At 38.9% G+C, this 15991-nt stretch overlaps 1 protein-coding gene across 1 annotated transcript; it reads right to left on the minus strand.

Annotated features, from left to right (window-relative positions):
- Window positions 1-11815: 11815 nt before the first annotated feature.
- RPL22L1 (ribosomal protein L22-like 1) lies at window positions 11816-15696 on the minus strand. The gene is made up of 4 exons (XM_012640181.1): window positions 15646-15696; window positions 14050-14142; window positions 13765-13886; window positions 11816-12076 (listed from the first exon to the last, which is right to left on the minus strand). Exons 1-4 carry the CDS (start codon window positions 15652-15654, stop codon window positions 11932-11934), a joined length of 369 nt encoding a protein of 122 aa, XP_012495635.1. The 5' UTR covers window positions 15655-15696; the 3' UTR covers window positions 11816-11931.
- Window positions 15697-15991: the final 295 nt, after the last annotated feature.

Genomic DNA, 15991 nt, shown 5'->3' on the forward strand with positions numbered 1-15991 from the left:
TGGGGACGGTGGCGACAAATAATTTTTTAGTATATGTCCCAAACATTGCATGGAACACATTTATAAAAAATATTCAGTGTTTATTTGTAATTCAAGTTTAACTGAATGTCCTGTTTTTTATTTGCTAAATATGATTTTTTAAATTTTCGAATTGCAAATGAAGAATTGTGAATGCATATCTGGAAATATCCTAATTGAAATATTGATACTATTAACAGGTACTCTTCCAGGAGTAGAGTTTGATTTGGGCTCTTTTGAAAGGAAACACTGAGAATACTTTTATTATGTTTGCTTATGTCCACAGAGTATATGAAATATAAAGCCTGTGCAAAGCAACCAGATTAACAACTCAAAATATTTCAAAAATTAGAAATAACATGGCTATACTAAAAACGGTTTATATCATGCATTTTGATAAATGGTTCTTTCCTGTTTCACTTTAAACTTCATTTGTAAAATATCCCTTTTATAGATTGATAAAATTCTCCTTAACAAAGAAATAGCTCCATCTAATGGAAGAAATATCCAATTACAGCCCTTCATGGAGCTAAGAATTAACCCAGTATTTCCATGGTGTTAGTAACATTGTATACGCATGTGTTCTATACACACGTACACAAATACTGGATGTGTTTCTGTGCTTCTCCTTTTTTGAAGCTAGATAGGATCCAGAGGTACTTAGTCACAGTTTTGCAAGAGCTGCTCTTTTTCTTGGATTGGACTATGAAATGTAAATATATTTTTATTGCATATAACCACCAGCACCCTACACTCATTTCCACCCTATTCATCTACAAAACGTACCTTAAGAGTGTTTAATTTTCTGCCTTGGAGAATCATGTTTCTTCAGATGTAGAAAGGGCACTAGAGGTTATCTAACTTGGCTTTTCTACCCTATTATCAGGTTGGTGCAAAAGTAATTGTGGTTTCCAACCGTGAATTTTAAATCATTACAACTAGGCTGAAACACATCTTTATTAATCAAAATAGGAACCATTACAATCAACACATTTTTGCCAACGAGAAATAAGTCTGTTTATTCCTGTAGTGTAAAAATCTGTGCTTCAGGATTCCACGAACTCTTGGAAAGCATTTTCTGCATCCTGCTGGTTGTGGAAATGTTTTCCCTGCAAAAACTTGTCGAGATGCTTGAAGAAGTGGTAGTCAGTTGGCAAGAGGTCAGATGAATATGACAGATGAGGCAAAACTTTGTAGCCCAATTCGTTCAACTTTTGAAGAAAAGTCAGGCGTTGTCGTGGAGAAGAATTGGGTCCTTTCTGTTGGCCAATGCCCACCTGAAGCATTGCAGTTTTCAGTGCATCTCACCGATTTGCTGAGCATACTTCTCAGATGTAATGGTGTCACCAGGATTCAGAAAGGTATAGTGGATCAGACTGGCAGTAGATCACCAAACAGTGATCATGACCTTTTCTTGGTGCAAGTTTGGCTTTGGGAAGTGCTTTGGAGCTTCTTCTCGGTCCAACCACTGAGCTGGTCATTGCCGGTTATTGTATAAAATCCACTTTTTGTTGCATGGCACAATCAGATTGAGAAATGGTTCATCATTGTTGTGTACAAGAAGAGAAGACAACACTTCAAAACAACAATTTTGATTTTTGGTCAGCTCATAAGGCACCCACTTATCAAGCTTTTTCACCTTTCCAAGTTGATTCAAATGCCCAACAACTGTACAATAGTCGACATTGAGTTCTTCAGCAATTTCTCATGTAGTTGTAAGAGGATCAGATTCGATGATTGCTCTCGGTTGGTCGTTGTCAACTTCTGATGGCTGGCCGCTGTGCTCCTCATCTTCAAGGCTCTCGTTTCCTTTGTAAAACTTCTTGAACCAACATGTGTTGTTGATGTTGCGAGTTGTCTCTGCTGCTTTACGACCCATTTTGAACTTGAATAAGAAAATCGCTGGAATTTGCTTTTGGTCTAATGTCATTCCATAGTCTAAAATAAATATAAAATAAACAGCAAGTAATAAGTCATTAGCAAAAAAAAATAAAGCAAGAAATGCACATTAAAATGATGTATAACATAACCACATTTATTTAAGAATGTATTCCAATATCAAACTGGAAATGTCAACAATGCTAAAACTGTGATTACTTCTGTACCAACCTCAATAGACTCATCTAGGAAAGTTAACAAATACACCTACCTGAGCCTGCCATCAGATATTCTTATTTAATTGGTCCAGGTAAGGCCTGGACTGGGTACTGTGTGAAAGCTCCCCCAGAAGACTCTAACGTGCAGCCAGGGTTGGGCCCCAGTGAATTTTAGGACAGCCCACATATTTTATAGTTGAGGAAACCAAGCCCCACTGAAGGGAAGAGATTCTCTAACCTAGAATATTAGAGACTCTGACATAAGAAATCACAATTCTTTCCTTTGCATTACAGCATTCTTACTCTTTATGTAAAACTTTCATCTCAGAAGACACAGCAGGAAAAGATCTATTTCAAAACTCAAGCTCAATGACATCAAATCAGAAATAAGAATTGTCCTCAGTTCTGAGAATCTGACCTCTAGGTCCAAATTGTAGTCCATTGTATCTTTATTTCTCTTTCACCCCTCTCTCCATTCCATCACCAAACCCTGCTGGTGCTTTTCGTAAGCTCTGTGAGGGCAGAGCACGGGTCCATCTTGTTCATTGCTGTAGTCCCAGCCCTGAGCATCATGTCTGAGTCACGGTAAGCGCTCTATAAATATGTGCAAAACTAAATAAATGAAGTCAAGGTCTCTTGCATTCATCCACTGCTTTCTCTCAAGACCAAGTCCTCAATTCCTCCTGCCTAAGTTACCATTACAGTCTCTCCACTAATTTTTTTGCTAATTTCCTAGGGTTTTTTGCTTATTTCCTAGCCATCAGTAACTTTCAACTAATACATTTCACATGTTACTTTGAGCCTTCACCAGTTTATCCCCCTGCCCCAAAACACACACCTTTGTTTCGATTTCTTCCTTACACTCACTCCACCCTAATTATCCATCCTTTTCCCTCACTGTTCCCCATTCCCTTCCATTCATGCCATGTCTGTTCCTCTATTTCCTTGTGCACGTATCTTAATGCCTTGAAGTAGTGGAACAAACAGAAGTTGTGGAATCAAACTGATAGCCACATGGTTCATATTCCAGCTATGCTACTTAATTGCTCTGAATCTCAATTACTTCATCTAAAACATGTATCAGTAGAAAATAAGATAATACATTTAAAGCACCTAGTACTGTCTCGTGCACAGTATTGGGCTAATCCTTTATAGTCACTCCACCAACAGCACAGCTTTGATTACAATAGCTTTAATCACCATAGCTTTAATCACACCATTTAGAAGGGAAAACCTTTAATTCTAGAAGTACTTCAGTCGACATTCCTCTGTACTAATTTACAAACAAATAAGCCATGTCTTCCTTGTCTTCGGTAGTTGAGTAAGAATAGTTATAATCAAAGGTCAATTTATTCTGAATTTATTTTGAAAATGTCTCCCTCTTGAGGGAATTACTATTTATGCATCAATATACTATAAACCTGAGTACTCTGATATATATTACTGTGTGGAAATGGAAGTAAATTAGTACAATCAGCTTGGAGGACAATTTGGCAACATCTATTAACATTTAAAAATCCATGAATATAAAGACCTATGAGCAAGGACAGTCAGTGAAGCACTAGGTTGAGTCACAAAAACTGCAAACAGGCTAAATGTCCAGCACTAAGTGACTAATCAAAGTATGGTAGGGCACATAGTGAAATAATGTGTAACTACGAAAAACTGGAAAATCTATATATACTGACATAGAATTATCTCCAAGACATATCTGCATAAACATACTTGCATGTGCATAAAATAAAATAAAAATACCTCCAGATGAATGCTGATAATAGCTGTTGCCTCTGAGAGAAGAAATGGATCAACAGGCTCAGGAAAGGAAGACATACTTTCCACTGTATACACTTTTACTGTGCAAACTGATTTTTAAACCATATATATACATAATCTATAAGTAAAAGTCCAATAAATTAAATATTTTGTAAAATGTTTGAAGTAGAACTTACTTACAGAAAGTGCACAATCATAAGTGTAAAGGACAATGGTTGTTTGTTTTTCCCACAAAGTTAACATACCCGCAAAAAGAGCACTCATAGCAAGGAAAAAAGCATTACCAGTATATACTTATAAGAAAATCTCAGGCTGGGCACAGTGGATCATGCCTGTAATCTAAGCACTTTGGGTGGCTGAGGCAGGAGGATGGCTTGCGCCCAGGAGTTTTAGGTTACAGTGAGCTATGATGATGCCACTCTAGCCCAGGCAACAGAGCAAGACTCTGTCTCAAAAAAAGAAAAGAAAAAAAACCTCAAGACATTTTATCATTTTACCTGTAATACTTCAGTATGTATATCTTAACAGATTAAAAACAACCATAATAACATAATCATACTGAATAAAATTAACAATAATTAAATTTTTAAATATTTTATGCTTAAATGTTCTAATGCCTAGTTCACACTCAATTTTATTTGCTTATCTCGAAAATGTCTATTTGCACTTGGTTTGTTGAAATCATTTTCCAAAAAGCCCACATATTATAAACGGTGATTTAACTGGTACCATTAATGCTATTTTTTTGTTGTTAGAGAAACTGGTCATTTATCTTGTAGAACTGTTTACATTCTGGATAGGGCTGACTGAAACCTCCTGGTATCATCCAACATGTTCTTTGCCCACTGTGTTTTTTGTAAACCAATAGTTAGATCTAGAGACCCAATATATTTTCTTGAGTTGGTAAATAAAAGCATTCTGTGATCCGGTACCTTTGGGAAATGCTGTGTATTTTGGGAAACCTATGCGTGGAGATTGGCAAATAAAAACCTGAAAAATCCCAAAGTGAGAAAATGTTGTTTATTAATAATTTTGCTCAATGTATATTTCCCACGTGTTTTGTTGATGTTGTTGTTGTTGTTGTTGTTGTACCTATTATGTCCACATGGAACTGGAGTTTTGTTTTATGCACTCTGATAAACACTGGAGTGATCTGTATGGTCTTCTCAGAATCTGTGATTTTGCATGGTGTGAGAGACACACTGTAGATACATCTAAAAGTTTGCTGATTGATTAATCAGGCAGACATGTATTGTGTTTTCTATTTACAGCATACTATACTTGAAACCACTATTCTTGTCCTTAAGAAATAAGATTGGGTTGATAAATCAGCATGTGTCCAGGCAGTAAATCCTCATGCTCATTTAAAGCATAAGGTAGTAAAACACTGAGCTGTGTGTGTTACAGTCACAGAGTGGCCTGATTGGGTTCATCAGGAAAGTTCCAGCTTTGGGGTCAGCTTTGGGGTTCAGCAACAAGAACTCACAGCAGGTCAGAGCTGGGGAGAAAGAACAAACAAACAAACAGAAACAGAAATTGGCTGGTCCAATCTCTTAATTTATAGAGGACATGAAGCCTAAGCACAGGAAAGGACTCTCACAGCTGATGAGATCTAGATAATCCTGCTGCCAAGTTTAGTGCATCCCCTTAGTAGGTCCAATTCAAGATTATTTCTTTGTAAGTAAACTTTATTTTGTTTTCTCTTCCTTCTGAAAGCTTCTGGTATTTTCTCTTGACCCTCTGGAGTACTGATTTTTCCTAAGGAAGTGTCTAGTTATGTGCTTTCCCCTTCATCCTGCCTGGCCCACTGTCAGCCCTTGCAATATGAGGACCTGGGCTTTCTTGAGCCAAGGGAAACTTTCTTCTGTTACTTGCGTGTCTGTATTTGGGTCACTTGTTTTAAAATTTGTTCATCCCTGATCATTTTCTTTGATGCTGTTGGTTTTGTTCATTTGGGGTGAACCTTGGTTGCCTGTCTACATTTATGAATGAAAGATAATGTTATTATCTGACTTGGGACTCTTTTGTAGTTGTATGGGTTTGTTTACCCAGAAATGCACACAGAGATAAATATGACCTGCTTTTTAGCCTTGAGGTATTTATACTCTAGTGATGGAGGAAAACAAGTAAACCAAAAATTCTGTCTAAGCGTCAGAACACTTACGGTGCAGCTTAAACAAAAAGACTGTGATACTACTAGTTTGTGTACCAGGGAATTCCAAGATGAGTCCCTCCTCTACCTTCAATGGGCAACCTCTGGATCCTCTAGGGGGGGCCTGGAAATGGAGGGTGCCTGGCAGAGATAAAGGTCTGACTTTTGACAGTTTGGTGATGTAAGTCTCTGGGCTTGAAGAAAGTTCAAGGCTTATCCTTTCTCTTGAAATATTATTTCTGAATTTCTCAAAGATTTATCACTGAGAGTCTTTCGCCGCAATATTTGTGACATAGGCAGTGCCTTTCCTAAGGCTTTTCACTTACTACTTTTAGCCCCTGAGCACATGGTGGTCCATTCTGCACAAACTCCCTCTGTTTGGGGTCCCATCTCTCTCCCAAGCAGTCCTTTAGGTAGACAAGCACTTGACTCAGGCCTGGTTCCTCCCCATGTTTCCAAGGGAAACACTCGGGCATCCTTGCACCTGTGGAAATGTGCCTCTCATTGCTCTGCTATAAGTAAACTGCTCCAGCCACTGCCCTTGCCTTAATTTCTCAAGGATGAGTCAAACACCTGAAAGTCTTCAATTTCTCATGTCCTGGAAGTAGGTAATGAACTAAGACTTACAAAACTGGAAGCTGAGCACCTCCTTTGTAAGCTCTGTATAGATTTACAATGTAGGAATATTTGGTGCTTTTAGTTTTGTGCTCAGTCTTTGGGGCCTGAAACAAAAAAGAAAAAGTCCTACTGGAAAAGCCTTTGTCATGCCCAAGTGAAAAGTACAAGAGTGATGAAATAAGGAATCTTCCATGATGCTTCTTGAAGGCAGTAGGCATCTCCTATACCTGACTTCATTACAACAAAATCGTGTGTCAGACAAACCTCTGTTAAGCCCGTTTATGAGCCTCAGTCAGGGAAAAAAAGAAAAAAAGCTTGGTTCTCCTAAAAGGCTGAAAGTTTCTTAGGCTTGGTTCTCCTAAGGAGCCAGCTGAACGAGCATCACTATGAGGAAAGAGTGCCTGGCAGAGAGAAATTTAGAAACATTTTTACACTAAGGCATTTATACAGCATGAGCATTGAAGTCGGACAGGCCTGGACTTATATTCCCATTTTAAACTTACAAGCTGTGTGACCCTAGACAGACTGCTAGCACTTTAAACCCCTGGTTTTCTGATTTGTAAAAGGGGACTAATAGCTAATTTGAAGGGTAGCTGTGAAAATTAAAAGAGATGTAGCATATAAAGATTCCAAAACAGAAAGTCCTCAAAGAGTAGTAGACGCTATCCCCTCCCCTTCTTCTTTGGCTCATTAATTTCCACTCCTCCTTAGGTCAGGGTCAGCCACCTCCTCTAGAAGGCTTTCTTGGATTCCTTTTCCCACTCGTCATGGTACAGGTTCTTCCAAAGCATTTTGTGATATCTCTGTCACAGCACAAGCTACACTTAGCTAAAGTTGTTTGTGCCCACGTTTGCTCCCCGCATTAGAACTGGGAGCTTCTTGAGTGCAGAGAGCACACCTGGCTCACCCATCAGTTCCTATGGGCCAGGCAGGGCAGAAATCAATGAACATGCATTTGTGACATGTATGAGATCCATAATTCACACCATCCTACGAGAATTCATAACCATTCTGATATAATTAAGACAGCAGATCAAAACTTCTGATTCTCAGTCTGGCTCACTAAATCATAGAATTTTAGGGCAGGAAAAAGCCTTGTGGGGCAAGTATGTTATTCAAAAGGAACATGTGTATCTTAAAAAAAAGTATTCAACATTGTAAGTTTAAAGTGGGAAAATTACAAAAAGAAACTTAACTTTGTTTTGTTTTAGAATAGAAAGTCCCAAAATACCTTGGTTGATAGGGATATTTATTTATGCATCAGTCATACCCTGGCGGCGGCAATCAGAACTGGGGACAGCGATACACAAGGTTTGTTTTAACAAAAGGAGGCAGGAGTTACTAAAGTTTGAGAAACAATGACCTATTTTCAACCACTTCTTTAGATACAGATGAGGCTCAGAGGGTAAAGAAATGTGTCCAAAGTCAGGTAGCTAGTAGGCAGCAGAGAGGCTGGATGCGTGACCCCCAGATGAGCGCTCCTGCGCTGCACCACAGCCTGCCTTGTGTATGCAAGGAGCACCGAGTGAGGAGTGAGAGATGGGTGCCATGGCGTGACCTTCAGCAAGCCAGTAAATCTGAGACTCAGTTTCCTCAACTGCAAAACAAGATCATATTCTGCCATACGTGGCTGCTGCAGGATCAAAAGAGAAGTGAAAGCCCTTTATAAACACAACACATTGTTTAAAAGCGGCCCTTCTGGTATTTAAATCATCCAGCTTGTAAAAGAGTAGTACATTGAAGCTATACACCTAGACTCCAGCCACTGCAGCATGACCATACACAGGGGTTTCCAGACAAGACATGGGATAACCAATGATAATTAACTCTCCCTGAGCACTTTTTCATCAGGGGTAAGGGTATAAGTGGGTAGTCACAGGAGATAAAGCTAAAATTGGAAACCAGGATCTCAAATTGTAAACCAGGATACATTCCAAATAGAACAAAGACCTATATTTTTAAAAATGAAAATATATAAGCACTAGAAGAAAACATGAATTCTTCTATAACCTAGAAACGGGGAAAACTTTTCTAACCATGGTTCAAATTCCTTAAGCAATGTGGAAAAGATCAATAAATTCAATTACATAAAATAATTCTTCTATAGCAAAAAAAAAAACAAAAAACCACCAAAGCCCAAATAAAACAAAAATACCGTAAGTAGGGAAAAAAGACAAATGGCAAACTGAAAAAAAAATGCATAACTTATATCACAGACAAGGAGTTAATAGCCTTAATATAGAGGGTGCTTCTAAAAATAAAAAATAAAAAAACCAAGAATCTCACAGATATATATTAGAAATATAAACAGCACAGAGAGAAGGAAATGCAAATGATCCTTAACTTATTAACATTCCACCTCACTCATAAATGAAATGTGAAGTAAAACTACCCTAAAAACCATGTCGTACCTATAAAATAGATTAAAAAACTCAAATTGGACAAGAGGCTCTGTTGGTGAGTCTGTGGGGAAATGGTCATTTTCATAGACTGCTGGCGGAAAGGCGACTGGGAGGGCAAAATGACACAAACCCCACGGAGGGAAATTCGACAGTATCTAGAAATAACACGTTCATTTATCTGTTGACCCATGTCTCACTTTTAGAACTCTGCTCTGAAGAGACAATGGCAAAAATATGAAAAGGCATGTGCACAAGTCTTTTAATTGTAGCACTATTTATAGTATCCCAAGTCTGGAAACAATTCAAACGCCCATCAGTAGGGAACTGGTTGAATAAACTATGGTACATCCACAAGAGAGTGGATAATATTAAGGATAATATTAAGTGGAAAAAAAGAATGTGGAGAAAAGTGAGTAAAATAAGCTATTTAACTAATGATACATACATTTTTTAAGTGGATGGATAACACATACTTTTCTTTTTAAATGGCTGCCTGCATGGGGAGGAATGAAACAGAAATGAGGGGACTGATACAGAAGATAGACTTCTCTAAACAGACTTTGTTTTGTAGATTGAACTTTGGAATCTTGTAAATATTTTACAGAATTATAAAACACAAATAGGGTTTATGCAAACTTTTACAATCAAAAGCAAAATGAAACAAATGAGTCTGTGTATCAAGGTTGTGCCATAACCACACAGAGATTAATCATTTCTAGTGACTTTAAAACACAGGGCTTTGTTCATTTCTAGTGGGATATATACCATAAGGACAAAAAGAACTGCAAAACAATCTTAAGCTGCAAAGTCATTATATTATAGGTAGTAATGTTGGTATTGCTTTATTATTATGTGTGTATTGTGAGATAAAGCAAATGGGCACTTGGCTTGGTATCACTGAGAATCAGAACTTTCACCATGGGAAAAAAGAGGTATGGCCATACGACTGATGAAGTAAAAACTCTTTCATCCTGATTTTGAATTGGAAGCATCAGCATAAACTTAAGTATTTTCTCTTAAAAAGAAAAAATGTACTTCCTCACATTGTCCACTGAAAAGGCCTAGAAACGATGACCAGCCCAGTAACAACAATCATCTCCAGCTCCCAGAAAATGGTCCAGACCTCCTTATAGAAATGGATGATTCCAGATCTGAGGCAGGCAATTTGGAAGAGCCTGGAACATCTTATCATACCAGAAATCAAGGAAGCAATAAAACCAAAATAAGGTAAGGTCAAAAGGATATAGAAGCCAACCTGAAGAGGCTCCTGTTGGCCAAAGATGGGATAATTTGCATATTAATAACTATAATGGATTAGAATATTCCAAATATTTTTACACCATAGGATCAATATAATACTAAAACCAACTAAGCCAGATTACAGATGAGAGAGAAAAGGGATTGACCTTCCCTGCCAAATACCTTTTATAAACCTCTTCTTGTAGCACTAAAACTGACCATGTCATCACTTGGTCAGTTTCCCTCACTGTACTTACACTAATGCAGAAGAGCAGATTGGGTGTTTTTATCCACCGTCATATCCCCAGTGCTTGGCAGAGAAGGGACAGTAGGTGCCTGGTACTAATTATGAAAAAATGCTATTTATGAAAAATTGAAAGAATAGGGCAAAGAGCTAAGTTTGGAAACTATGAGTCATCCGAGAAAGAACCAAGGAATGGCTGCACCGGGGCAATGTTTTAAGATTGGGGAGCACTTACTTAGGAAAATAAAACACTTGATGAAGCCATTATTTTGAACACTTGCAGTACTAATTGTGTCAATATGTAAATTAGGTCAGAACTTCAAGACATACTTGGCAACGTATTTCTACTGACATCAGGGCCCAGCTAAGTCCCTGAGGTACTGGCACCACCACCTTTAGGCTCAAAGTCTAAAAATGTGCATCAGGAGGGCATGGTGGCTCACACCTGTAATCCTGCCACTCAGGGGAGGCAGGATTGTTCGAGGCCAAGAGTTTGAGGTTACAAATGAGCTGTGATGAGGCCACTGCACTCCAGCCTGGGAGACAGAGACTGACTTAAAAAAAAAGGCACATCATTCCCTTTTGTTCTCTCATCTCCTACAATCTGGATTCTGCTAAACCATCCACTTAAATGTGAGGCCACTGTATTTAGGGAAAAGGTCTATCACTAGGAAGTTTTAATAGTCAACCAATATTTTTAGAATGATAAGGAATAGGAGGGTGAGAGGAGACAAGGATGGTCCAAGATTCCAACTAAGTAAAGTAATTTTAAAGACAAGGCACACAGAAGTAGATTTAGTGGATCAGAGTTCAGATTTGAAGGTTGCGTTTCTAGTGTCTACAAGGCATCATGGGAGATTTCTAACAGGCCATTAAATATTGGTTTGGATCAGGAATGATGCTCACCCATACAAAGCCTTTGCTAATTAGGAAATAGCACCCTCTGAAGCAGAAGGCAAGAGTGATGCAATAAATACTGAAAATTTATATGTAATAATTATTCTAAGGCACTCAAGTTTGTATTTCCAAATTATACAAAAATATCTAAGACTGAAGAAAACAGAATTTCCTACTGCTATATATGAAATTGTGCTTCAATACAATTTCCTATATAACACTTTTACTTGAGGACATTTTAAAAGCAATAAATTTTGGAAATCCTGGTGGAAAATTCTACCAGCTATATAAGGTATTTAAACAGTTTACAGAAATTATTAAAGGAAAATCAAAATCATGTAAATAGCATACATGAAAAGAATTAGACAAAAGTTTCAGAGTGCAATATTTTTTATTCATTGATAAACTAAAAGCCCATTTTTAGATGTTTCTTTCTCGGGTCTGCTTCATTTGTTTTATTAGTAAGCAAAGCCCTATAAGGAATGGCTTCACCTAGTCCTCAGACTCTGATCCATCTTCATCTTGACTAATCTGGAAGTAACGAAGTTCGTAAGTCTCCTTATCAGAGGCAACCACTCGAAGCCAATCACGAAGATTGTTCTTCTTAAGGTACTTCTTGGTAAGGTATTTCAAGTACCTTTAAAATAAAAAGTTAAATGTCATCAAGCAATCCAGTCCCTACTATGCAGAGGCTTATTACATGGAAGATGTACACCGTCTTTTTTCTTGTGTCCCAGTTCCCTCCAAAATATGTCATCCTTTCACTTATACTAAGCATTGTGCAGGGATGCTATGGATACAAGTAAGAACAAGTAGGCTCTCAAACTCAATTAGAATCAGTTTATGCCTTATGAAACCCTTATTCTCCCATCTCCCTAAAATAAAGTACTATTCTTTACACTGGGAGATTTTATGTAGCAGAGCAATGGTAGCTTCCTCTTCAGCCTTACTGGCACAGCCAAACGATTTTTCAATCAACCAATATACAATTTCACTCTTCAAATACATTATGCACATGTTAACACCCTCTTCACCACTATCAACTTCCCTAACCTCAATCCCACCCTGGATCAACAAGAGGCAACCTGTCAAGAGAATTAAGTTCACTTACAAGTTCAAGGTTTTACAAAGAGCCTTGTAAGAAGAGCCTTAGCTCTTATAAAATGCTTGTGCCCTCTCTATCTCTACATCCAATACAACATTACAGAATTGCACTTTATAGTAATTATCTGATTGTCTATAAGATCTTTGAGGACAGCTACTACATTGCTATCTCTCTGACTCCTTAGTCCAAGCCATAAGCTCTTAAGTCTTCATCTTCAGTTTCCATCAAGCTCACCACCCCAGTCTTTGTCAACCATAATGATCAATGGCTTCCCATTGCACATAAAACTCAAAGCCCTTCTTCCTATGGCTTTCAAGATCTGCTCCCTAGCTACCCCTCCAATATCATGCATTCCTCCCAAAACACACTGGCCTCCTTACTATTCCTGCATTTCATTTAGGTTAGGCATTTCCTGATAAATTTATCTAAAAACATCGAAACCCTTTTTATGCCCTCACACAGCACTTATCACTGCTTAATACTGCATTTCAAGCTGGGCGCAGTGGCTCACGCCTGTAATCCTAGCTCTCTGGGAGGCCGAGGTGGGCGGATTGTTTGAGCTCAGGAGTTCGAAACCAGCCTGAGCAAGAGCAAGACCCTGTCTCTACTAAAAATAGAAAGAAATTAAACGGACAACTAAAAATACATAGAAAAAATTAGCCGGGCATGGTGGCGCATGCCTGTAGTCCCAGCTACTTGGGAGGCTGAGGCAGAAGGATTGCTTGAGCCCAGAAGTTTGAGGTTGCTGTGAGCTGGGCTGACGCCACGGCACTCTAGCCCGGGCAACACAGTGAGACTCTGTCTCAAAAAAAACACAAAATACTGCATTTCACTTTCTCCCTTCTCCATTAGAGAAGCTCCTTGATAGTGGCTAATTGGCCTGGTTTGGTTCACTGTTGGGCTCCCCAGTCCTGCAACAGTGCAACATATTCAAATACAAAAGCACTCAACATTAAAGTTTATATACAACTTGGATTTACAGGGCCTATAATTTACTGGATGGGAACCCTGGACCTGACTTGCTATATCCTAGCAATAAATTACTTATGAATAGTCAATAAGCAATTGGCTCCCAGTTAGTGTACTTCCTATTCATGTGGGCCTTTAATAAGTTCAAATTTATTCTTACATATGAACAGAATAAATGTTAGGATTACATATTCTATAAAATATTCCTCAACTAATATAACTTCATAAAAATTTGCAAAACAAGTACCAACCTTTTAGAGAACTGTTTCTCAGAAACAACTGTGATTTTATTTTTGAAGCGTTCAATGTGAACAACATTCCCAAGATTTCCAGTTTTTCCATTGACTTTAACCTTCTCACGTAGAAACTGCTCCTATTTTAAAACAGAAGAAATGCAAAACTAGGGAAGAAAACCCTAGATATTCACTAGGGAAGGTACCCTAGGAATACACCTTAGGTTAATATCAACTTATTATATACTTAAATCATTATCAAGAATTCTACAATTATAATAAGCTGAGTAGAATGATACTTACAAAATTTCCAGAATCAAAAATTCCATCTTCTACTGGATGAGTAAGATCCAAATTAAACTTCCAGGTTGATCTCTTGGGTTTCTTGTCTTTCTGCTATATAAAGTTAAAATTATGATAATGTTATAAGACAATTAATTCAGTTTACATACAAAGTCTTAACACAATGTACTGCGAAGTTAGAGAGAGAGAAAACAGTGAATAATCTTAAAAAAAGACCCAACCGGGGTTGATTTAAACCTCTAACCTGGGCCAATTTTGTTCAAGTTGTCAAGAAAAGAAAGTTATGGGCTTTCATTATTTTCCAGACCATTAATGTTCAATTTTAAATTACTGTGTATGGTTTACTATGGGCCAAACACTGCTTTACCACCATCCCCACTGCAGATGGGAACAGGTTAGTACTACACGTTCTAGCCCAAGCTCAGTTACTGCCAGAGCTACAATTCCACCCACTTATTAAAGATAACAAGAATTCAATTCTTATGCTGTTATATATATATTTACATCGATAGAAAGATAAGGAAAGGTGGGGAGGACCTTTGGTAAAGGTTTCTTTTTACATTTAGATTTTCCATATCCAAATATTTTACACCAAGATCATATAATATGGCTACATAAGCGAAATTGTTGCAGCTAGCAACAATGGATATTCAATATAAGGAAAACAGACAAATCAGTATTTCTCAGAGAATGTCTTCTCCAAATTAGATCCATCCAAATGGATATCAAGTATTGATAGAGTCTGCTTTCTCAGGTAGCCGGGTTAACTTGTGCCAAAACAAAAAAAACTTATCCAAAACTTGTAACTGACAAGAGAGTAGTGGGTGCTGGGCCTGACTTATTCTTGGGTTGGGCATAAGTTAACTTGGGAGATGCAAATAATTCCTGTACGATGGAACGGATAACCCCAAAGGGTTTATGGCCTCATTGGGCTTTAACATAGTTTTTCTAACCCAGCGATTTTACTCTAACATTTCTTTATAAGTTGCGGGCATGTACCTAACTTTTCAAATGCTCTTTAGAGCATTTTAACATCTTACTGGTTCCTTAATAATTAATGACTTAAATAAAATATTTGAGACACGCTCTTTTTACATCGCCGTAGAGTCATGACTTCTTCCCCAACTTAGTCGTAAAGTTCTCAGAAACTTCTCCGACCGCGGCATCGCGGGAGGCGCGCGCCTCGGAGCTCCCTCCGGCCTGGCAAGGCCGTCGGACCGGTCGGATTACCCACCTCTCCCTCTTCCTGGTGCAAACAGAGCGGCAACAGCGTTCTCAGGCGCGAGAGAATAAAGAAAGGGTTCAAATGCAGTACCACCGGCCCCGTCCACAGTCGTGCCTTTCTCTTCCTGAGTGCCACGACCACCCATCCTAAATTCACCCATCCAATTCCGAACCCAGCTCCAACTCCATCAGGCCGCATGGCAGCGGCCAGGACTCGAGAAAAACAATTCAAAAACCTAACATCTTGGTTGTGTTCCTGACCCGGTGTCCATTTCTCCCCTCCCTTTATCTCGACTGAGACGTCCCCACTCGCCAGACGCAAAAATCATTTACTCTGTCCCAAACCCTCCCACTAAGACCACGCTCACTCACAGGCGCCATCTTGAAAGCAGGCCACACGTCCAGAGAGGACGCAGCGCTGGCGCGGCGCGTACTTATACCACGGCGTGCTGCGTCACGCGCTGGGAGCGTCAGAGTGCCACCTCCCGCAAGAGGGCGCGGAGGCCAGTAACCCAGGAAACCGAGGGCAGTCAGGTTTCCTGCGAGCGCCCGCCAGCGGCCGCGGTTCAAGTGGCTCTCGGTTTTCCACTCCTAGCTACACAGACTCGTTGACCACCGCCGTCCCTGCGCTTATCCCGGGGCTGCTCCCAGATGCGAGAGATGCGGGAGTCATCTTTCACCAGTCACCTGAATCTTGTTTCCAATCAGGGCAAGGCAG

The sequence above is a fragment of the Propithecus coquereli genome, unplaced genomic scaffold, assembly GCF_000956105.1.
Source record: "Propithecus coquereli isolate 6110/MARCELLA unplaced genomic scaffold, Pcoq_1.0 Scaffold15, whole genome shotgun sequence".
Classification (NCBI taxonomy): domain Eukaryota; kingdom Metazoa; phylum Chordata; class Mammalia; order Primates; family Indriidae; genus Propithecus; species Propithecus coquereli.

Bases quoted from the DNA above. Each gene is read 5' to 3' on its own strand.
- RPL22L1 (XM_012640181.1), bottom strand. The intron at 13,887-14,049 runs GTAAGTATCATT...GTTTTAAAATAG, and splicing joins TTTTTGATTCTGGAAATTTT to GAGCAGTTTCTACGTGAGAA. The intron at 12,077-13,764 runs GTTGGTACTTGT...TTTATTTTAAAG, and splicing joins GAGAAACAGTTCTCTAAAAG to GTACTTGAAATACCTTACCA.